This window comes from Artemia sp. Qi Xiang Cuo, chromosome 10, assembly GCF_049724085.1.
Source record: "Artemia sp. Qi Xiang Cuo chromosome 10, ASM4972408v1, whole genome shotgun sequence".
NCBI classification, from domain to species: domain Eukaryota; kingdom Metazoa; phylum Arthropoda; class Branchiopoda; order Anostraca; family Artemiidae; genus Artemia; species Artemia sp. Qi Xiang Cuo.
In genome coordinates, this window is record NC_142803.1 from 44,071,896 (window position 1) to 44,096,080 (window position 24,185).

A 24,185-nucleotide genomic window follows, 5' to 3' on the forward strand; every position below is an offset into this window, starting at 1 on the left:
TCCAATCACTTTTGACTATTAAAAAGGGCATTAGCACTATGGATTTCCAATTAAATGAACCCCTTTTCAAGTTCCTACGATAAAGCTTTCGATTAAAACCTCATACACCCCCAGGGCATAACTTATAACGCTTGCCCTGAAGACTGTGGGGGAGTGTCCTGCTCAAAGATATAATTTCCATAACTTGCAACTGCGTGGAACAGAATGGCTATCTCAAAAATTTGATTGGATGTGTTTGGATAAATGGTGGGCGTGGAAGGGGTATTAGTTGCCTTCCAGTCACTTTCAGCCATTAAAAAGGGCACTAGCCATTTCAATTTCCAATCGAATGAGCCCTTTTTGAAGTTTTTACGACGAAGTTTTCAATAAAAACCTTAAATGTCCCCAAGGCATAACTTACAACCCTTGCCCTGAGGGCTGTGAGGGGGGGGGGGGGGTCATCCTCAAAGACCTAATTTCCAGAACTTTCAATTACGTTTAATAGAATTGATATGTCCAAATTTTTGATTTTATATGCTTGGGGAAAAGGTGGGCATGAGAGGGGGGGGGCTAATTGCCCTCCAATCACTTTCGACTATTGCAAAGGGCACTAGCCCTTTGAATTTCCAATAGAATGAGCCCTTTTGAAGTTTCTACGATAAAACTTTTTATAAGAACCTTATATGCCCCCAGGGCATAACTTACAAAACTTGCCCTGAGGGATGTGGGGAGAGTGTCCTCCTCAAAAACATAATTTCCATCTGGAAATCAACTGAGTTGAACAAAATGGCTATCTCAAAATTTTGATTGGATGTGTTTGTTCAAATGGTGGGCGTGGAAGTGTTGTTAGTTGCCTTCCAATCACTTCTGACTATTTAAAAAGGTACAGGACGCTCTAATTTCCAATTGAATTAGCCCCGTTCCAATTTTCTACGGCAATTTTTTTGATATAAAGTAACGTAGTCTAGAAGAAAAAATAATACATTGTGTCACCATCATTCTTTACGTAGGCAGCGCTATGGCACTGCCTATGATTACAAACAGGAAAAAGCCTACGACTTTTTTTTCTTTGGAGTAATAAAAGATGAGCCTAAGTAGCCCTAGATCTAGTAATTTCCTTTAAAATGAGCCATTGAACAACTCTCTACGATGTTCCAGTGCCAAGCTATCTGTGGAAAAAAGGAAAAAAAATGCCGTTGAGGCAGAATGCTGTAGTAGCTTCCACTTTTCTTGAGTTTCAAGCAAGCTGTTTGATAATATACAAACAGTTCGTGGTAACGAACTGTATAGTAATTATATCGTCTCTTACTAGATTGCTAGCTACCGCTGCAACCCTGGTGAAAAAAAACAAATAAACACGCATCCGTGATCTTTCTTCTGGCAAAAAAATACCAAATTCCACATTTTTGCAGACAAAAGCTTGAAACCTCTACAGTAAGGCTCTCTGATACGCTGAGCCTGGTAGTGTGATTTTCATTAAGATTCAATTACTCTTAGGGGGTGTTTTCCCCTTTTTTCAAAAATAAGGAAGATATTTTCAGGCTCATAAGTTTTTATAGGTAAAACTAAACTTGATGAAATTTGTATATTTAAAATCAGCATAAGAACTTTATTCTTTTGATGTATCTATTGGTATCAAAATTCCGTTTTTTAGAGTTTCGATTACTATTGAGACGAGTCGCTCTTACTTGTTAGTAAATAAAAAAAACAAGTTTTTTTTAACTGAAAGTAAGGAGCGACGTTAAAACTTAAAACGAGCAGAAATTATTCCGTATATGAATGGGGCTGTCCCCTCCTCAACGCCTCGCTCTTTACGCTAAAGTTTTTTATTGTTTAAAAAATAGAGTTGTGAGAAAGTCAAACTTTAGCGTAAAGAGCGAGGCATTGAGGGGACAGCGCCTTTCATATACGGAATAATTTCTGCTCGTTTTAAGTTTTAACGTCGTTCCTTACTTTCAGTTAAAAAAACTTGTTTTTTTTATTTAATTTCTCAACGTTTTTGAATTAATGCAGGTTTCGACCCTGGCTCCCCGTACATGAATCATTAAAAAAAAATTTGCATATTAATTTTACTTTTATTTGGTTAAATGGCTTTCTCGAAACTTGTTTAATTTTATTTACAAACGTTTTTATTAGTAATAAATATACGTAACTTACGAATTAACTTACGTAACGAAGTCTATATTCATATATTTTTAATACGTATATTAGGGGGTTCGCCTCCTAGTCAATACCTTGCTCTTTAAGCGAAAGTTTGAATTTTGTTCCAATTCTTTAAAAATGACCGCTTAATCACAAAGGCCGTTAATTAGAATAAATAGCTCTTATGATAGTACTAAAAAATCTTAGGCTTAAAGAGCGAGATATTGACTAGGGGGTGAACCCACTCATATGTGTAATATTTTTTGTTCGTTTTAAGTTTTGATGTAGCTTCTGTTGCAGTTTAAAAACTTGTTTATTTTATACTTAATTTCTTATCTTTTTTTAAATAATGCTGGGAAATCCGGCATCTCCTTCATAGCAACGTCCCTTCCCCCATGAAAACTTCCTTCATGGGACGATCCTCTCATATAACCCCCGAACCACCCACCCACCCACCACTACCAGTTAAAAATCCCCCCTGAAAACGTCTGTATACTTCCCAATAACCAATACTATATGTTAACATTGGGTAAAGTTCAGTAGAGATGCCCCTATTGATCCAACCGGGGCACCATATATGGGCATAGAACCACGTGGTTTATGGTTTTCTCAGTGAGAATGAAAAAACAGGAATTTTGTCACATTTATGGATGTTTTCTTGGATGGTTATGTGTGTGGGTCGATTTATTTGATGTTTTTCATGGATGTTTTTATGTTTTTTTTCAGTGAGAATGAAAAAATAGGAACTTTCTCACATTTATGTCTGTTTTCTTGGTTTTTGTCAGTGAGAATGGAAAAACAGGAACTTTCTCACTTTAATGGATTATTGAGTCTAATGGGAGCAGGTCAATGACACTTCCTTCTTGTTGTTGCTCGATGCAAATGTTATGATCCAGAAATAGTATTTGTTGTTGTTGCTCGAGCCAAATGTTATGAGTTTCCAGGAAACAGTTAGATCACGTGTTTTCTTCACAGCCAATCAGAGGACTTGTTTACATATTAGCGGCAGAGTGAATATAAGGAAAGGATTTTTGATATAGTTTTTATTAGTCTGTGAATAGAATTCACTAAGTTTTTAGTAAACAATGTAATAACATGAGAGAACAAGCTGATTTAGAAATATTCTTTATTTGTTAATTTTAAATTTGTTAAAAAGGTTTTCGTGGCTTCGGACATTCTCATAAACTCACGGCATGTATAGAAGACAGAAAAAGATGAGAGAGATCTGGAGGACATAAGAAAACAAATTATATGTGACATGGAGAGAAAAAAAGGATAAAAGAAGGATAGATATGATAGAAAAGGAAGATCAAAAGAAGAGACTGGTAAAAGAGGGCTTTCTATATAGTGTAAAAGACAGCAGTGAAAACCCAATGAAAAATGTATATAAAGCAAGATATAACTCGGATTATTGTGATGAACATGATCTAAGAGAAGAGAAAAAGTGGCCCTTTAAAAGACAACATAAGAGCTCAGTCTACGAAAAGGATATTAAACTACAAAAACCATAGTGGAAGTGTTCACATATACCATTTTACGATAAATCTCATTTTTGATATGCTTGATAAGTTTTATAGCATAATCATGCAATAAATTTGTTTCTGCTATTTTAATTTTCTCATACTCGATATGCATAGAGTAAGGATACCAGCAGAGACTTCTGTACATGAATACTGCAGATTGATTAGATCACCCCTTAGAGTGTTCTCAGTCCACAACCATGTTTTCTATCAAAGATAAAAAAAATTTCGTAGAAGTTAGCTGTGTAATTTTTTTCTTAAGAAATCAACATTTCCTTTTTTAACCATGCTATTTAAATAAATTCATTCTTCTAATTTTTATTTATTCGACAGATCAATATTTATAACAGTTTTTAAATATATAATGTCAGATTCAATTATTTCTACATCGCTATCACTATCTTCCATTATTGCTATATTACACAGAAGGGGTGGCATACATTCAACCTCCGGTTTAAGTAATTGAACACCATCTTCATCATTTGTCGTTATAACGATCAAAGGGGGCATGTCATCATATAACCGCTCGTCATCCTCAACACAGACTCGGCCCGAAGGCCCCCGCCGTACCAAGTCCTCAGATGTATATGATAGTCCATCATCTGTGTAATGAACTTCTAGCACGTCATCATCATCATCTGTATTTTCAATCTCGGGTTTACACAAAAAAAGCTCCTCACTTTCCGTGAGCTCCCACTCGGTCCATACATCCTAAAAGATTGAGAACACCACGATCAAATACTAGAGTTTACGGTCAAAAACCTGTATTAGTTCAGATTTTACGGGAATAGTTTATTTTCGAACCAAAAAAATGTATTTACCATAATTTTCTTACAAAAAACTAGAGTTCTGGTGCAGCGGTGAGTTGTAGTAGTAGTAGTAGTAGTAGTACTTGAACTAAAAATAACGACACTATTAAAATTTTAGATGAATTTATCGCTCTTTGGGCAACTAAATACAGTAAAAACTTACACACAAACACACATAAAAACTTACACAAAAAACTTACACACACACAAAAACTTACACGCACAAAAACTTACACACGCAAAAAAAAAAAAAACTTACACACAAACACAAAATTTACACACACAAAAACTTACATAGACAAAAAAACTTAAGAACACAAAAAAAATTACACACGCAAAAAAAAAATGACACACAAACACAAAAACTAGCACACACGCACACACACACACAAAACTCACAAACACAAAAAACTTAACACACACACACAAAAATTTACACACACACACAAAAACTTACACACACGACGGCTAAGTATGTTGAAGGCTAGCTATTTTCTAGCGAAAACACAAAAAATCAGAAAAATGCTCATTGTTCCTTTAGTAGCCACGCAATTAGACTAAAAATTCCGATATTTATGCACAGTTTCAACTAACTACGGCTAAGTATCTTAAAAGGCGAGATATTTTTCTTGCGAGTAGTAAGAAAGGCTTGCAAAAATATGATAATACTACTAGTACTAACAACTTATACGGAGTTCTGAAAGTGGAAGTTTATTAAATTATTAAGAAGTCTATTATTTCTTTGAAATATGCATTTACACAACAATTTCCATGTTTTTGATTTTATATTAACGAAGAATTTAAACATAGCTTCAATTAACTATTTTTCACAATCAAACTACAAGATTACATTTTATTGAACCAGAGAAATGTATGGTCATATGATTTTATTGTAAAAGCCACTATACTTTATAAAATTCCCTTTTTCATGTTTCGTCTCCTTAACAATTCCTGAAAGTTTCAAATTAATATACCAAATCATACTTGACTTCGGGCTTCATTACGGAGTTCTGAAAGTAAAAGTAAAATCTTTAGTGAGAAATAATAATAAAATTTAAACTTACATTAAGATCAGCAGCTTGCATGATAGGTTCGGACATCGCTTGACGGGGGCTTGAGGCTTGTTGTGCCATTGACATGGAAGGGTAGGGATTCTCTTGATTGGTGGTCATGATAGGGTCAGAATATTTGATGACTGTTCCTCTTGAAGGGCCGGCAACTTCACCGTATTGTATGTGGAGCATAGATGGGTCAGCATATCTCCTCTGAAAGTAAAAGTTTATGAAATTATTAAGAAGCCTATTATTTCTTTGAAATATGCATTTACACTGTAATTTTCATGTTTTGATTTTATATTAATGAAGAATTTAAACATAGCTTCAATTAGCTATTTTTCACAATCAAACTATGATATTACATTTCGCTGAACCAGAGAATTAGGTTTAGACTTTTCTTAAAAGCCTAAACAAAAACTGAAATTGTAAAACAGCAAAATTTCGGTAACTTGAATTAATTGATTAGGTTTAGAATTTTATCAAAAGCCTAAATGGGAAATTAAAATTATGCACAAAAAAAAAAAAATGTCACTAGCGTCATTAAATTAGTTACCATTAACTCAGGAGCTATTCAAACGGGATCACTTGCGTGAATAGTAGACACTTTGTCCCCATTCCAGATCCACCATTCAACTTCTCTCCAAATTCAGGGATCTTATCCCGCCGCCAGACACCAATTGTGGCAACTTCTACTGCAGCAACCAATAATTAGAACCCAAGCTCTAAAATTGGTCTCAATCAGAAACCCTTATCGCTGTCTAAATTCACCAAGTGTAAAGATTTTCAAACAGAGGTCTTTATTCTAAAAAGTTCAGGAAAGGTCTGACAATTTCATACGAGCAAAAATTCATTCAATACGAGGCGGGGACAGCCCCATTCATATACAGAATAATTTTTGTTCGTCTTAAGTTTTAGTGTTGCTTCTTACTTCCAACTGAAAACTTATTTTTTAATTTTATGTTTTACCTTTTTCAAATCATGCCATAAATATCCGTTTGAATAGACCCTTTCTTATCAGTTTAATTCGATTTGAGTACTGATTCAATTCGAATAGCAAACAATCTTTTTTGTATTTAGACTTTTCAAGCATAATAAACTTGATTACAGTATGTAATCTGTAGGGACTAATTTATTTTAAATATTTGCAATTGGAATAAAAGGCAAATTCTGTGAGGGCATACTAGCTAGCACAGATCCAGATGGGCTGAATTCACATTTTAGAGTCAAAAAGTACACACAAAAAAGCAAATATAATAGCAATTTAAATTCTCCCCCCCCCCAACCTCAAAATTTTTTGGGGGGGGGGGGGCATATTTTCATTGTATTTTTTATATTTTCTTTAGAAAACACATCGAAAACCCATATCAAGAGCTAAATTTGTGAGTTTTTTTTTCACTGACAATTCCTTTTTCTTTTTTTTTACCAAGCCTTAATCTCCCTAATTGAAAGATATTAATTATAATAAAGAAACATAGTTCATCATATTTTACATATTTTTGGTTGGAAAACACACTGAAAAGACATATTATTTGAACTTACATCAAACGTTGGCGGGCTTACATTTGAAGAACCTTCCATTATTTTCTATCTTGTCCAATATTTCAGCCTATACTGACTTTTAAACCTTTCAAAGCCCTGAAATATACTAACCTAACGGTTATTTATTTACGAAATCGTGCAAACTGTCGATTTTAGAACAATAATTACCTTTCTATATATCACTTAACACTCACTAGAATTGCCAATTATCACTCACGGAGAATGAATTCAAAACAATACTTCTTACATCACATAGTCTAATTGCGTCAAACGAGACATGTTCAATGCAGATTAATTAATTGTTACGTTCGATTTTGTTTTGAACATAGGAAAGCATTAGTGGGGGTGAGAAGTTATGTAAAACTATCAAAAATTTATCAACTCTGTGATTTCATACTTCATGTGTAATCAGAAAGAAAAAAGAAGAAAAATTGTTAAAAGATATTTTGAAATATGCCCCAAAATCAGAGCTATTACAAATTAAATGACGCGAGGGGGGGGAATCAGGTTTCAAGAATATCCTGGATATATCATTTTATATTATCTAAGTACTCACAGAAGGAGTCGTCACAGAAACTTTGAAAAGGACTCATTTGATTGGAAATTAAAGTGGCTACCACCCAATTCACAGGAGGGAGCGTGAAAACTCTTACTTCCAACTGAAAACTTATTTTTTAATTTGATGTTTTACCTTTTTCAAATCATGCCATAAATATCCGTTTGAATAGACCCTCTCTTATCAGTTTAATTCGATTTGAGTACTGGTTCGATTCGAACAGTTAACATTCTTTCTAGTCTTTAGACTTTTCAAGCATAGTAAACTTGATTACGTTATGTTGGACATAGGAAAGCATCGATGGGAGTGAGAATTTCTGTAAAACTATCAAAGACTGATCAACTCTGTGATTTCACACTTCTTGTGTAATCAGAAAGAAAAAAGAAGAAAAATTGATAAAAGATATTTTGAAATATGCCCCAAAATCAGAGCTATTACAACTTAAATGAGGCGAGAGGGGGGGGAATCAGGTTTTAAGAATATCCTGGATATATCATTTTATATTATCTAAGTACTCACAGAAGGAGTCGTCACAGAAACTTTGAAAAGGACTCATTTGATTGGAAATTAAAGTGGCTAGCACTCAATTCACAGGAGGGAGCGTGAAAACTCTTACTTCCAACTGAAAACTTATTTTTTAATTTGATGTTTTACCTTTTTCAAATCATGCCATAAATATCCGTTTGAATAGACCCTCTCTTATCAGTTTAATTCGATTTGAGTACTGGTTCGATTCGAACAGCAAACATTCTTTCTAGTCTTTAGACTTTTCAAGCATAGTAAACTTGATTACGTTATGTAATTTGTAGGGACTAATTCATTTTAAATATTTGCAATTGGAATAAAAGGCAAATTCTGTGGGGGCATAATAGCTAGCACAGATCCAGATGGGCTGAATTCACATTTTAGAGTCAAAAAGTGCACACAAAAAAGCAAATATAATAGCAATTTAAAATCTCCCCCTCCCCAAACTCAAAAATTTCTGGGGGGGGGCATATTTTAATTGTATTTTTTGTAAATTTTATTTAGAAAACACATCGAAAACCCATATCAAGAGCTAAATTTTTGATTTTTTTTTCAATGAAATTTCCTTTTTTTTTTTTGCCAAGCCTTAACCTCCCGTAATTGAAAGATATGAATTATAATCAAGGAACATAGTTCATCATATTTACATATTTTTGGATTGAAAACACACTGAAAAGACATATTATTTTAACTTACATCAAACGTTGGCGGGCTTACATTTGAAGAACCTTCCATTATTTTCTATCTTGTCCTTTATTTCAGCCTATACTGACTTTTAAACCTTTCAAAGCCCTGAAATATACTAACCTAATGGTTATTTATTTACGAAATCGTGCAAACTGTTGATTTTAGAACAATAATTACCTTTCTATATATCACTTAACACTCACTAAAATTGCCAATTATCACTCACGGAGAATGGATTCAAAACAGTACTTCTTGCATCACATAGTCTATTTGCGTCAAACGAGACATCTTCAATGCAGATTAATTAATTGTTGCGTTCGATTTTGTTTTGGACATAGGAAAGCATCGATAGGAGTGAGAATTTCTCTAAAACTATCAAAGATTGATCAACTCTGTGATTTCACAGTTATTATTTAATCATAAATAAAAAATAATAAAAATTTAATAGATATGTTGGTAAATAGGCCCCAAAATCAGGGCTATTACAACTTAAATGACATAAGGGGAGGGGGGAATCAGGCTTTATAAATATCAGGGCTGTATCATTTTATATTATCTAAGTACTCACAGAAGGAGTCGTCACAGAAACTTTGAAAAGGGCTCATTTGATTGGAAATTAAAGTGGCTAGCACCCAATTCACAGGAGGGGGCGTGAAAACTATGGTTTTTAACTTTGATATGCAAGACTAGAAAGAAAAGTTCTTAGGTGTGGGGCTGCCCCCCGCCTCAACCCTCGCTCTTGAAATCCCCCCCCAACTCAACTTTTCCAGAGGATTTCAAAATCCACCCCCCCTCCAAACTCAAAAATTTCTAGGAACGTATTTTCATCATGTTTAAATATTTACATACGTACGCATCACTTACGTTAGATTAGATTAGGTGAGAGACAAGCAAAAAGTTAGGTGTATGGTTAGGTTAGGTTAGATTATGTTAGGTTAATTTAGGTTAGACTAGGTTAGCCTACGTACGCGGGGCTGCCCCCACCTCAACCCTCGCTCTTGAAATCCCCCCCCCAACTCAACTTTTCCAGAGGATTTCAAAATCCCCCCTCCCTCCAAACTCAAAAATTTCTAGGAACGTATTTTCATCATATTTAAATATTTACCTACGTACGCATCACTTAGGTTAGATTAGATTAGGTGAGAGACAGGCAAAAAAGTTAGGTGTATGGTTAGGTTAGGTTAGATTATGTTAGGTTAGGTTAATTTAGGTTAGGCTAGGTTAGCCTACGTACGCGCGTGTACGCAGGCTAACCTAGCCTAACCTAAATTACCCTAACCTAACATAATCTAACCTAACCTAACCATACAACTAACTTTTTGCCTGTCTCTCACCTAATGTAATCTAACCTAAGTGATGCGTACGTAGGTAAATATTTAAATATGATGAAAATACGTTCCTAGAAATTTTTGAGTTTGGAGGGTGGGGGGGATTTTGAAATCCTCTGGAAAAGTTGAGTTGGGGGGGGGATTTCAAGAGTGAGGGTTGAGGCGGGGGCATCCCCGCGTACGTAGGCTAACCTAGTCTAACCTAAATTAACCTAACATAATCTAACCTAACCTAACCATACACCTAACTTTTTGCTTGTCTCTCACCTAATCTAATCTAACGTAAGTGATGCGTACGTAGGTAAATATTTAAATATGATGAAAATACGTTCCTAGAAATTTTTGAGTTTGGAGGGTGGGGGGATTTTGAAATCCTCTGGAAAAGTTGAGTTGGGGGGGGGGATTTCAAGAGTGAGGGTTGAGGTGGGGGGTAGCCCCACACCTAAGAACTTTTCTTTCTAGTCTTGCATATCAAAGTTAAAAACCATAGTTTTCACGCCCCATCATGTGAATTGGGTGCTAGCCACTTTAATTTCCAATCAAATGAGTCCTTTTCAAAGTTCCTGTGACGACTCCTTCTGTGAGTACTTAGATAATATAAAATGATATATCCTAGAGATTCTAAAACCTCAGTTTTCCTCCCCTTGCGTCATTTAAGTTGGGAGAGCTTTTATTTCTGGTTCTAATACAATATATCGTTAAACGATTTTTCTTCTTTTTTCTTTCTGAATAAAGATTAAGTGTGAAATATCAAAGTTTATAAATAGTAGATAGTTTTACATAAATTCTAACCCCCACTGATGCTTTCCTATGTTCAAAATAAAATCGAACGCAACAATTAATTAATCTGCGTTGAAGATGTCTCGTTTGACGCAAATAGACTATGTGATATAAGAAGTATTGTTTTGAATCCATTCTCCGTGAGTGATAAGTGGCAATTCTAGTGAGTGTTAAGTGATATATAGAAAGGTAATTATTGTTCTAAAATCAACAGTTTGCATGATTTCGTAAATAAATAACCGTTAGGTTAGTATATTTCAGGGCTTTGAAAGGTTTAAAAGTCAGTATAGGCTGAAATATAGGACAAGATAGAAAATAATGGAAGGTTCTTCAAATGTAAGCCCGCCAACGTTTGATGTAAGTTCAAATAATATGTCTTTTCAGTGTGTTTTCCATCCAAAAATTTTTAAATATGATTAACTATGTTCATTTATTATAATTAATATATTTAAATTACGGGAGGTTAAGGCTTGGCAAAAAAAAAAAAAAAAAAGGAATTGTCAGTGAAAAAAAACTCACAAATTTAGCTCTTGATATGGCTTTTCGATGTGTTTTCTAAAGAAAATATACAAACTACAATGAAAATATGCCCCCCTTCAGAAATTTTTGAGTTTGGGGAGGGGGAGATTTTAAATTGCTATTATATTTGCTTTTTTGTGTGCACTTTTTGACTCTAAAATGTGAATTCAGCCCATCTGGATCTGTGCTAGCTAGTATGCCCCCAAAGAATTTGCCTTTTATTCCAATTGCAAATATTTAAAATGAATTAGTCCCTACAAATTACATAACGTAATCAAGTTTACTATGCTTGAAAAGTCTAAAGACTAGAAAGAATGTTTGCTGTTCGAATCGAACCAGTACTCAAATCGAATTAAACTGATAAGAGAGGGTCTATTCAAACGGATATTTATGGCATGATTTGAAAAAGGTAAAACATCAAATTAAAAACTAACTTTTCAGTTGGAAGTAAGAGTTTTCACGCTCCCTCCTGTGAATTGGGTGCTAGCCAATTTAATTTCCAATCAAATGTATCCTTTTCAAAGTTTCTGTGACGACTCCTTCTGTGAGTACTTAGATAATATAAAATGATATATCCAGGATATTATTAAAACCTGATCCCCACCCCCTCTCGCATCATTTAAGTTGTAATAGCTCTGATTTTGGGGCATTTTTCAAAATATCTTTTATCAATTTTTCTTCTTTTTTCTTTCTGATTACACAAGAAGTGTGAAATCACAGAGTTGATCAGTCTTTGATAGTTTTACAGAAATTCTCACTCCCATCGATGCTTTCCTATGTCCAACATAACGTAATCAAGTTTACTATGCTTGAAAAGTCTAAAGACTAGAAAGAATGTTAACTGTTCGAATCGAACCAGTACTCAAATTGAATTAAACTGATAAGAGAGGGTCTATTCAAACGGATATTTATGGCATGATTTGAAAAAGGTAAAACATCAAATTAAAAACTAAGTTTTCAGTTGGAAGTAAGAGTTTTCACGCTCCCTCCTGTGAATTGGGTGCTAGCCACTTTAATTTCCAATCAAATGAGTCCTTTTCAAAGTTTCTGTGACGACTCCTTCTGTGAGTACTTAGATAATATAAAATGATATATCCAGGATATTCTTAAAACCTGATTCCCCCCCCCCCCTCGCGTCATTTAAGTTGTAATAGCTCTGATTTTGGGGCATATTTCAAAATATCTTTTATCAATTTTTCTTCTTTTTTCTTTCTGATTACACAAGAAGTGTGAAATCACAGAGTTGATCAATCTTTGATAGTTTTACAGAAATTCTCACCCCCATCGATGCTTTCCTATGTCCAAAACAAAATCGAACGTAACAATTAATTAACCTGCATTGAAGATGTCTCGTTTGACGCAATTAGACTATGTGATGTAAGAAGTATTGTTTTGAATCCATTCTCCGTGAGTGATAAGTGGCAATTCTAGTGAGTGTTAAGTGATATATAGAAAGGTAATTATTGTTCTAAAATCAACAGTTTGCACGATTTCGTAAATAAATAACCGTTAGGTTAGTATATTTCAGGGCTTTGAAAGGTTTAAAAGTCAGTATAGGCTGAAATATTGGACAAGATAGAAAATAATGGAAGGTTCTTCAAATGTAAGCCCGCCAACGTTTGATGTAAGTTCAAATAATGTGTCTTTTCAGTGTGTTTTCCAACCAAAAATATGTAAAATATGATGAACTATGTTCCTTGATTATAATTCATATCTTTCAATTAGGGAGATTAAGGCTTGGTAAAAAAAAAAAAAAAAGGAATTGTCAGTGAAAAAAAAAACTCACAAATTTAGCTCTTGATATAGGGTTTTCGATGTGTTTTCTAAATAAAATATAAAAAATACAATGAAAATATGCCCCCCCCAGAAATTTTTGAGTTTGGGGAGGGGGAGAATTTAAATTGCTATTATATTTGCTTTTTTGTGTGTACTTTTTGACTCTAAAATGTGAATTCAGCCCATCTGGATCTGTGCTAGCTAGTATGCCCTCACAGAATTTGCCTTTTATTCCAATTGCAAATATTTAAAATGAATTAGTCCCTACAAATTACATACCGTAATCAAGTTTACTATGCTTGAAAAGTCTAAAGACTAGAAAGAATGTTTGCTGTTTGAATCGAACCGGTACTCAAATCGAATTAAACTGATAAGAGAGGGTCTATTCAAACGGATATTTATGGCATGATTTGGAAAATGGTAAAACATCAAATAAAAAAATAAGTTTTCAGTTGTAAGTAAGAAGCAACACTAAAACTGAAGACGAACAAAAATTATTCTGTATATGAATGGGGCTGTCCCCGCCTCGTATTGAATAAATTTTTGCTAGTATGAAATTGTCAGACCGTCCCTGAACTTTGTAGAATAAAGACCTCTGTTTGAAAATCTCTATACTTGGTGAATTTAGACAGTGATAAGGGTTTCTGATTGAGACCAATTTTAGAGCTTGGGTTCTAATTATTGGTTGCTGCAGTAGAAGTTGCCACAATTGGTGTCTGGTGGCGGGATAAGACCCCTGAATTTGGAGAGAAGTTGAATGGCGGATCTGGAATGGGGACAAAGTGTCTACTATCAACGCAAGTGACTCCGTTTGAATAGCTCCTGAGTTAATGTTAAATAATTTAATTACGCTTTTTAAATTTTTTTTTTTTTTTTGCATAATTTTAATTTATCATTTATGCTTTTTTTAAAATTATAAACCTAATAAATTAACTAATGTAACCGAAATTTTGCTGTTTTACAATTTAAGTTTTTGTTTAGGCTTTTAAGAAAAGTCTAAACCTAATTCTCTGGTTCAGCGAAATGTAATATCATAGTTTGATTGTGAAAAATAGCTAATTGAAGCTATGTTTAAATTCTTCATTAATATAAAATCAAAAATGAAAATTACAGTGTAAATGCACATTTCAAAGAAATAATAGCCTTCTTAATAATTTAATAAACTTTTACTTTCAGAGGAGATATGCTAACCCATCTATGCTCCACATACAAGACGGTGAAGTCGCCGGCCCTTCAAGAGGAACAGTCATCAAATATTCTGACCCTATCATGACCACCAATCAAGAGAATCCCTACCCTTCCATGTCAATGGCACAACAAGCCTCAAGCCCCCGTCAAGCGATGTCCGAACCTATCATGCAAGCTGCTGATCTTAATGTAAGTTTAAATTTTATAATTATTTCTCACTAAAGATTTTACTTTTACTTTCAGAACTCCGTAATGAAGCCCGAAGTCAAGTATGATTTGGTATATTAATTTGAAACTTTCAGGAATTGTTAAGGAGACGAAACATGAAAAAGGGAATTTTATAAAGTATAGTGGCTTTTACAATAAAATCATATGACCATACATTTCTCTGGTTTAATAAAATGTAATCTTGTAGTTTGATTGTGAAAAATAGTTAATTGAAGCTATGTTTAAATTCTACGTTAATATAAAATCAAAAACATGGAAATTGTTGTGTAAATGCATATTTCAAAGAAATAATAGCCTTCTTAATAATTTAATAAACTTCCACTTTCAGAACTCCGTATAAGTTGTTAGTACTAGTAGTATTATCATATTTTTGCAAGCCTTTCTTACTACTCGCAAGAAAAATATCTCGCCTTTTAAGATACTTAGCCTTAGTTAGTTGAAACTGTGCATAAATATCGTAATTTTTAGTCTAATTGCGTGGCTACTAAAGGAACAATGAGCATTTTTCTGATTTTTTGTGTTTTCGCTAGAAAGTAGCTAGCCTTTAACATACTTAGCCGTCGTGTGTGTAAGTTTTTGTGTGTGTGTGTGTAAATTTGTGTGTGTGTGTGTGTGTAAATTTTTTTTGTGTGTAAGTTTTTGTGTGTGTTTGTAAGTTTTTGTGTTTGGGTGTAAGTTTTTGTGTGTGTGTGTAATTTTTTTTGTGTGTGTAAGTTTTTTGTCTGTGTAAGTTTTTGTGTGTGTAAATTTTGTGTGTGTGTGTAAGTTTTTTTTTTTTTTTGCGTGTGTAAGTTTTTGTGCGTGTAAGTTTTTGTGTGTGTGTAAGTTTTTTTGTGTAAGTTTTTTGTGTGTGTGTGTAAGTTTTTACTGTATTTAGTTGCCCAAAGAGCGATAAATTCATCTAAAATTTTAATAGTGTCGTTATTTTTATTTCAACTAATACTACAACTACAACTACTACAACTAACCGCAGCACCAGAACTCTAGTTTTTTGTAATAAAAATATGGTAAATACATTTTTTGGTTCGAAAATAAACTATTCCCGTAAAATCTGAACTAATACAGGTTTTTGACCGTAAACTCTAGTATTTGATCGTGGTGTTCTCAATCTTTTAGGATGTATGGACCGAGTGGGAGCTCACGGAAAGTGAGGAGCTTCTTTTGTGTAAACCCGAGATTGAAAGTAAAGATGATGATGATGACGTGCTAGAAGTTCATTATACAGATGATGGACTATCATATACATCTGAGGACTTGGTACGGCGGGGGCCTTCGGGCCGAGTCTGTGTTGAGGATGACGAGCGGTTATATGATGAAATGCCCCCTTTGATCGTTATAACGACAAATGATGAAGATGGTGTTAAATTACTTAAACCAGAGGTTGAATATATGCCAGCCCCTCTGTGTAATATAGCAATGCTGGAAGATAGTCATAGCGATGTAGGAATAATGGAATCTGACATTATATATTTAAAAACTGTTATAAATATTGATCTGTCGAATAAATAAAAACTATAAGAATGAATTTATTTAAATAGCATGGTTAAAAAAGGAAATGTTGATTTCTTAAGAAAAAAATTACACAGCTAACTTCTACGAATTTTTTTTTATCTTTGATAGAAAACTTGGCTGTGGACTGAGAACACTCTAAGGGGTGATCTAATCAATCTGCAGTATTCATGTACAGAAGTCTCTGCTGGTATCCTTACTCTATGCATATCGAGTATGAGAAAATTAAAATAGCAGAAACAAATTTATTGTATGATTATGCTATAAAACTTATCAAGCATATCAAAAATGAGATTTATCGTAAAATGGTATATGAGAACACTTCCACCATGGTTTCCGTTGTTTAAAATCCTTTTCGTAGAATGAGCTCTTATGTTGTCTTTTAAAGGGCCACTTTTTCTCTTCTCTTAGATCATGTTCATCACAATAATCCGAGTTATATCTTGCTTTATATACATTTTTCATTGGGTTTTCACTGCTGTCTTTTACACTATAGAGAAAGCCCTCTTTTACCAGTCTCTTCTTTTGATCTTCCTTTTCCATCATATCTATCCTTCTTTTATGTGAACATACTTGCAACCGGTATAAATTTCTCTCCATGTCACATATAATTTTTCTTCTCGTTTCCTCCAGATTCTTCTCATCTGTCTCTGCCTCTAAGCTGTCTAAACATGCAGTAGGTTCATGAGAATGTTCAAAATCATGAAAATGTCCTTTACAAATAGAACAGTAGCAATAAAAGGATATTTCTAACTCAACTTGTTCACTCATGTTATTACACTGCTAACTAAAAACTTAATGAATTCTATTCACAGACTAATAAAACTATAGCAAAAATCCTTTCCTTATATTCCCTCCGCCGCTAATATGTAAGCAAGCCCTCTGATTGGCTGTGAAGGAAACACGTGATCTAACTGTTTCCTGGAAACTCATAACATTTGGCTCGAGCAACAACAACAAATACTATTTCTGGATCATAACATTTGCATCGAGCAGCAACATGAAGGAAGTGTCATTGACCTGCTCCCATTAGTCTCAATAATACATTAAAGTGAGAAAGTTCCTGTTTTTTCATTCTCACTGACAAAAGCCAAGAAAACAGATATAAATGTGAGAAAGTTCCTGTTTTTTCATTCTCACGGACAAAAGCCATAAAACACCCATGAAAAACATCAAATAAATCGACCAACACACATAACCATCCAAGAAAACATCCATAAATGTGACAAAATTCCTGTTTTTTCATTCTCACTGACAAAAACCATAAACCACGTGGTTCTATGCCCATATATGGTGCCCCGGTCGGATCAATAGGGGCATCTCTACTAAGTTCATAACTTTCAGCCCTCCCCTCGGGAACTTCGGGGGATTAAGTCATCCTAAAAGACATGCTTATTATATTTTCGAACATGCTGAACAAAATGGCTATCTCAAAATTTTGATCGGGTGACTTTGGGAAAAAAATGAGCGTGTGAGGGGGCCTGGTTGCCCTCCATTTTTTGGTTACTTAAGAAGGGCACTAGAACTTTTGATTTCCATTCCAATGAGCCCTCCCACGATATTCTAGGACCACTGGGTCGATACGATCACCCCTGGGGGAAAAAAAGCCAAAGAAATAAACACGCATCCGTGATCTTTCTTCTGGCAAAAAATGCAAAATTCCACATTTTTATGGATAGGAGCTTGAAACCTCTACAGTAGGGTTCTCTGATACGCTGAATATTATGGTGTGATTTTCATTAAGGTTCTATAGCTTTTAAGGGGTCTTCCCCTTTTTTCAAAAATCTTGAAATCAGCATTAAAATCTGATTCTTTTGATGTATCTATTGGTATCAAAATACCGTTTTCTAGAGTTTCGGTTACCATTGAGCCGGGTCGCTCCTTACTTACAGTTTGAAATGAACTGTTTGAAATGTGTTAAGTTAATATTTTCGGAGAATGTTGAAGGGATGTTGAACTCAATAAAAAGAAGTTTTGTTATTTCAGGCTGTCAAAATGATATCTTTTGCATACTAAACAAAGCACAGGCTCACGTCAAAGTTACAAATAAAAAAGTTTAAAGAGATAAACAAAAAGGGAGCTGAGTAGTGCTTATAAAATAAATATTTCTCTAAGTCAATTTATTTAAGTAATATTTTGAACACTCTCCCAGGATACATTCTTTCATATTTATTACCCAAAAATCTCTGCTGAATCAAAAGCTTGGTTCAAGAACAATCCTTAAACTTGATTTTAAATTAATTGAAATTCGCGCAATAATTATGTTCAACACAATCTAATGCAACAGTTCATATTACCTTGTGCAACATTAGATTCTAAATATAACACAAAATTTTATTTCTTAAGCAGAAAACCTGAAAACCCTAAAATAATTCGAAATACTTACCAATAATAAATTTTGTCAATAAGAAAAACAGAAATTAACTGAAAAAAAAACGAAAAAGAAATTTTCGAAGGATAGTAAAGAGATCAGAGAATTAAAACAGACGGTGAGCAGAAATAAAGTCGTATAGAAATTCAAAGTTGAAAAGAACAGAAATTGCTACTAAAGAATGAATGAAACCCAAAACGAAGTGAAATTAAAATAAATCATCTCGTCGAACATAGAGATAACGGATACTGATTTGGTGAACAAATTAACCCTGAAAAAATAGGAATTTAAACGAATACTGAAGTCAAAAATAAAACGAATAAAGTTTACCACAACAAGGAGTTGAACTACTACCCCTCCACGTTGGGGGGGGGGGTGAGGTTGAGCAGTAGCCTAAATCCTGTTTGTAGTAATTTCTGTTTTGTTTCAAGGTTGACTTGAATATTCATTTAAATTTCTAGTCGTTTTAAGATTTATGATTTGTTTAACAACATCCCTTGTTTTTATAATCGATTTGATTATTTATTTTAATATCTTTCGGTTTTGGGTTCCATGTATTCTTTTTCAATAATTTCTGGTCTTTTTAAGTTAGAATTATTACAGGAGTTTATTTCTGCTCGCATTAAGCATTAAAAAGGCTCTTTACTTTACTTAGAAAAATTTTTCTTTTACTGTTATTTCTTGAAAGCTCTCTTTTAATTAATTTACTGAAAAACAAAAACCAAAATCAGATTTCATTTTGATAAAGTTTCTAAAGCCCCAAAATACATGTACATTGTTTCATAGCACATAAGCGTACTGGACAGCAATACTGGGGTGAGGGGCGTTTTTAAGCAACCTTAACACATGTGGCTGATTGCCACCCTAAAAAGAGCGTCAGTAAAGTTTAAAACGAAAGTATTTCGTTACGGAAGAAATACGCAAAGTATTAGGATTGGTGGTCAAATGAGTCTGCTTTAAAACTCTAAGATCATTCAATAGTAGGAGCGTAGGAAAAAAAACGTGGGCGTTTACTACGTCCACGTCATTGCGTAAATTGAGGTCAATGCGCACAGTATGGTCACATGGTACCTCATCAAAGACATATTCGTGGGTATTTATGTTTCCCTGTTGGGCTATAGTGAACTATATCAATTTGAATAAAGATTTGCTAGCTGATGTATCTAAGCCAGTTAAGACTCACATACATGTTATGAAAATATGACATCTGATGTAGATTTAATAATTTAAGCATCAAAATGGAGCTGTAAACCTTAGTCTAGTTTCAAGTTTCGTTTTTTAATATATTTGGCAATACGCCCATTCCGTCTTGGTTTAAACCATTTCTTTGACGTCTCTATGAAGTTAAGCCTTTCCTTAAGAATTACTGGTAGGTCTATAGTTACTACCATGGCGACTAACGTTATTATTAAAAGTATGTTAGTACTGGGGAATCGGGAGGCGTTGACATTTTGTATATAGATAAAGTAGCTTACAAATACCGTAACTACAATGGTGAGATAAAGAAGGCGGAACAAGAGAGCGTAGAAGCTCCTTGCTGCTTCTAGAACTGGCATACGCAACTTAACACAAATTTGGCATAAACTAATAAAATGGGAGAATATATCGATAATTGTATGGGTTAGGAAATAAATTACTCCCAGATCCAGAAACCCCAAGAAATATGTTAGAACTATAATAATAAAATGACACATTGCTTGTCTGAAGTTCTTACTTTTTCCGTGAAAGGTTTTTAACACAAATATCAAACTAAAGCCCATTTCTAAGAGAAAAAATAGTTTCGTAGAAAAGGCAAAGTGTTCGAGAAAAAATACTTCCCAGAAATACATTTCTTCTGACTTTTTCTCTTGAAAGAGCACGATAACGCTATGTAACGAAACTGCCACTGAGACTAAAGAGAATAACAAATTTTCTCCTAAATCATAAAATTCTTCCTTTGCTTTTTTCTTAGTATATAGTTTTTTAGCTATGAATTTCAAGAGAGTCCACCTTAATATAGTTCCAATAGAAAATGATATAACTGCAAAGAATAAAACATTGAGAACATCCTTCCATCCTTGTTGGAATCCATGCTTGGTTTCATAGTGAATACTTAGCAGATGGTCCTTAAATAAACTTTGTATGCTCTGTAGCGTTGAAAATAGATTGTTAGATATATCCCTCAAATCTTGCTTGAAAACTGAATTGAACTTGTCATTGAACATGTCCTTTGTGCCCATTATTCGTTCGAAATATATTTTTGTTATTTTTAAATCAAGCGTCGGGTAGCAAGAACCTAACAAAAAATAAAACTATTTTTTAAATTTGCAGGTATTTTTCTAGTTTTAATTAAAAGATTAAAATTACTGCTCAGATACCATGAATATTTTTGCAGTTTACATAATAACTTTAGCAATTCTGAACTGAAAACTAAAATAAAAAAAAATGATTTTTTTTTGTATGGATATACACCGCATCGGGTAATTAGAACATAACAAAAAACAAAACTAATTTTAAAATTCTAATGTATTTTTCTAGTTTGAATTAAAAGATTCAAATTATTGCTCAGATACCAAAAATATTTTTGCAGTTTACATAATAACTTTAGCGATCCTGAACTGAGAACAAAAAATAAAATAAAAATTTCTTGTCGAAACATAAACGTGTTTAAATATTGCATTCACTTATTACGTCATATATGGTTATACGAGAAAAATCAATCCATTTGTATCTTTTCAACATATTTTAAACAGTAACCTTTTGTATATGATTTCTATGATACAAATCATCACTCCTGTATCGTTTTAAAACTCGTCTGTTTTGGTACTAAATTTGAGAACGTCCATTCATCAAGCTTGTACATAATTTATTATAAATAAAAAATAACTACTATTAATAACCACTACACGAGGTTCTCTTGACTGACGCCATTTATGATGAACTTTATCGTTTTGTATGTAAGAAAAAAATTCTATTTTAAAAACTATTTAGTTTTTAATTACACAATGCACTAAATGTAACAATTTCCTTTAAAAGGAGTCATTAGTCATAACCTGAACCATTAACACTTAATAATAACCTGATTAGAAACAGGAAAAACCCTACGACTTTTTTCCTTTGAAACAGAAAGAGACGAACCTCAAAGAATGAAGTAGCTAACTAATTCCAATGTATGCAATGGTTTGTTATTCCAATGATCGTCTTTTAAAGTAATCCCTTTGTATCTTTTCAACATATTGTAAACAGTAACCTTTTTAGTTTGATTATAATAACTTTATAGCAAATTTATTATCATGTCTTATATGTAACTTATTTTTCATAAGTCTCCCATGGTATAACGGTAAGCAGTTAGGATAGCTGGCATTCATCTAGATGTGCAACGAAAATGCAGTTTTTAGTTAAAAAAGTTTTTAGTTTAATTAAATTTTCCTTTTTAATTAAAAAAGGCACTAGGACTTTTAATTTTCATTCGAATGAGCCCTCTCGCGACATTCTAGGACCACTGGGTCGATACGATCACCCCTTGGAAAAAGAAAAACAAACAAAAAAATGAACATGCATCCGTGATCTTTCTTCTGGAAAAAAAAATATAAAATTCCACATTTTAGCAGAAAGGAGCTCGAAATTTCTACAGTAAGGTTCTCTGATACGCTGGTTCTGATGGTTGGATTTTCATCAAGATTCTACGACTTTTAGGGGTTGTTTCCCCCTTTTTTCGAAAATAAGGCGAATTTTCTCAGGCTCGTAAATTTTGATTGGTAAACTATACTTGACGAAACTTAAATATCTAAAATCAGCATAAAAATCCAATTCTTTTGATATATCTATTGGTATAAAAATCCCTTTTTTAGAGTTTCGGTTACTATTGAGCCAGGTTGCTCTTAATTATACAGTTCATTTCCACGAACTGTTTGATATTTACTAGGTTTCAGTCATCTCTACAGCAATGATACTGATGAAATTTACATATTCCCTACTTATTATTAATAATTACTATGGGCTTGAGTTCGTTCTTTAATATAATTCCAGTGCCAAGCTATATGTGGAAAAAAAAGGAAAGAAAAAAGATGCCCTCGTTGCAGGTTATCGTGGTTGCAGCCAATTTTCTTGATTTTCAGACCAATATATTTTCCTCGTTATTCAAGCCAAGGTATGGTAAGTTTCCTGTATACGGGTTTCCGACAAGGTGGTTCTTGATAGATAGATAGATAGATAGATAGATAGATAGATAGATAGATAGATAGATAGATAGATAGATAGATAGATAGGTTTATTTTCCATATATCAGTAAAATAATTGCATAACAATCTACAAATCCCCACAAAGGCTCCATGGCCTGTAGGAGGGGGATTATGAAAATATCAAATAAACATTAAACATTTAAACGCTTAAGATTTAAACAATATAGACATAACATTAATATTTAAACATATAAACATAAGCATTTGAACTTTTAACATGTGAAGCATTTGCTTCATAAAAAAAAAAAAAAAAAAACTATTGGCAGCAGGTAAAAGTACATAAAATTAATCACATGAAAACAAATATTTTTTTACTATTATTTTGAAGGTGCCAAACGAGTTGCATTCTCAAGCCGAATCGAGAAGGGTGTTCCATGTCAAATGACACGCAACAAGAGGATTAAAATCGGATCTTATTGTTGGTGTATGGGGAATTTGGATATATAGAGAATTACGGAGTTGATAATTTGACCGATCAGATATAAAACAAGACGTAAACCTAAGGGACCTAGTAATATCACCATGGAGCTGAAAAAAAGTGAAAGACGGACATGAAAGAATATACAGTTTTTTAATATCAAGTAGCGGTTTGGTTGCCGAACGATCCACTTCCTGGATAAGGTTTATATATTTATCATAAATATTTGAAAGTGGTTTGAGAAAAGAAGGGAAAGTAGACATCAATATGACTGAACAATAGGAAACATAAGAATGAATTAAGCTATGAAATAGCATTCTTAGAATTGGTCCTGGAAAGATATGCTTTAGTTTTCTTAGAATACCGAGGTTTCTGCATACCTTCATTTTCATCAAATCAATATGGTGTTTGAAAGATAAAATTTCATCTAGGAGGATACCTAGGAAATGGACATGGCCATCCTTTGGTCTACTAATAAAGCCTTTGGATATATGAATTTCAGATAATTGAGGGCAAGCCTGGGATATACGAGAAAAAACTAAAAAACTAGTTTTAGAAACATTTAAGGCAAGAAAATTAGCATCAAACCAAATTAAAACTCTCTCAATGAGGTCCACTAACTTTGTACGAACCTCATCCTCTGTTCTCCCAGAAGTAATACAATCTAACAATGTACTTAATTTTTTATCTGACTGCTTTTAGGAGTTATGGCCTATTTTGTCCTGTTTTAGCTTAAATGAGTAGAGTACGTCAGTTTTACGAAAGAAAAACTCAATGCTTCTTAGAACTACTACTACTACTACTAACAACTCACCGCAGCACCAAGCCGCCTGAGGCCAACACAGCTACGTACGCTCCTCCTCCAACCCAATCTAGTCAAAGCGTCCCTTTTAACATCCGCCCCCGAAGTTCCCATTTCTTTTAAATCTTTCTTTATGACGTCCGCCCACCCCTGAAGGGGGCGACATGCTTTCTGTGTCGCCCAAGACGGTTGGCCAAAAAGAACAATCTTTGGCAATCTGTCATCATTCATCCA

General features: G+C 33.6%; 2 protein-coding genes across 2 annotated transcripts in view; one reads left to right on the top strand and one right to left on the bottom strand.

The window, feature by feature from the left end:
• LOC148947798 (atrial natriuretic peptide-converting enzyme-like) overlaps positions 1–24,185 on the bottom strand; it is a 195,628-nt gene that overhangs the window by 26,748 nt on the left and 144,695 nt on the right. The gene's annotated exons all lie outside the window — the stretch shown is intronic.
• Positions 9,263–16,140, top strand: LOC148947799 (uncharacterized). The gene is made up of 3 exons (XM_089095748.1): positions 9,263–9,268; positions 14,392–14,592; positions 15,748–16,140. Exons 1-3 carry the CDS (start codon positions 9,263–9,265, stop codon positions 16,138–16,140), a joined length of 600 nt encoding a protein of 199 aa, XP_088951874.1.

What these genes read in the sequence shown, in the direction of transcription:
- LOC148947799 (XM_089095748.1), top strand. An exon ending in TGCAAGCTGCTGATCTTAAT is followed by an intron (nt 14,593 to 15,747) that starts GTAAGTTTAAAT and finishes TCAATCTTTTAG; the next exon opens with GATGTATGGACCGAGTGGGA.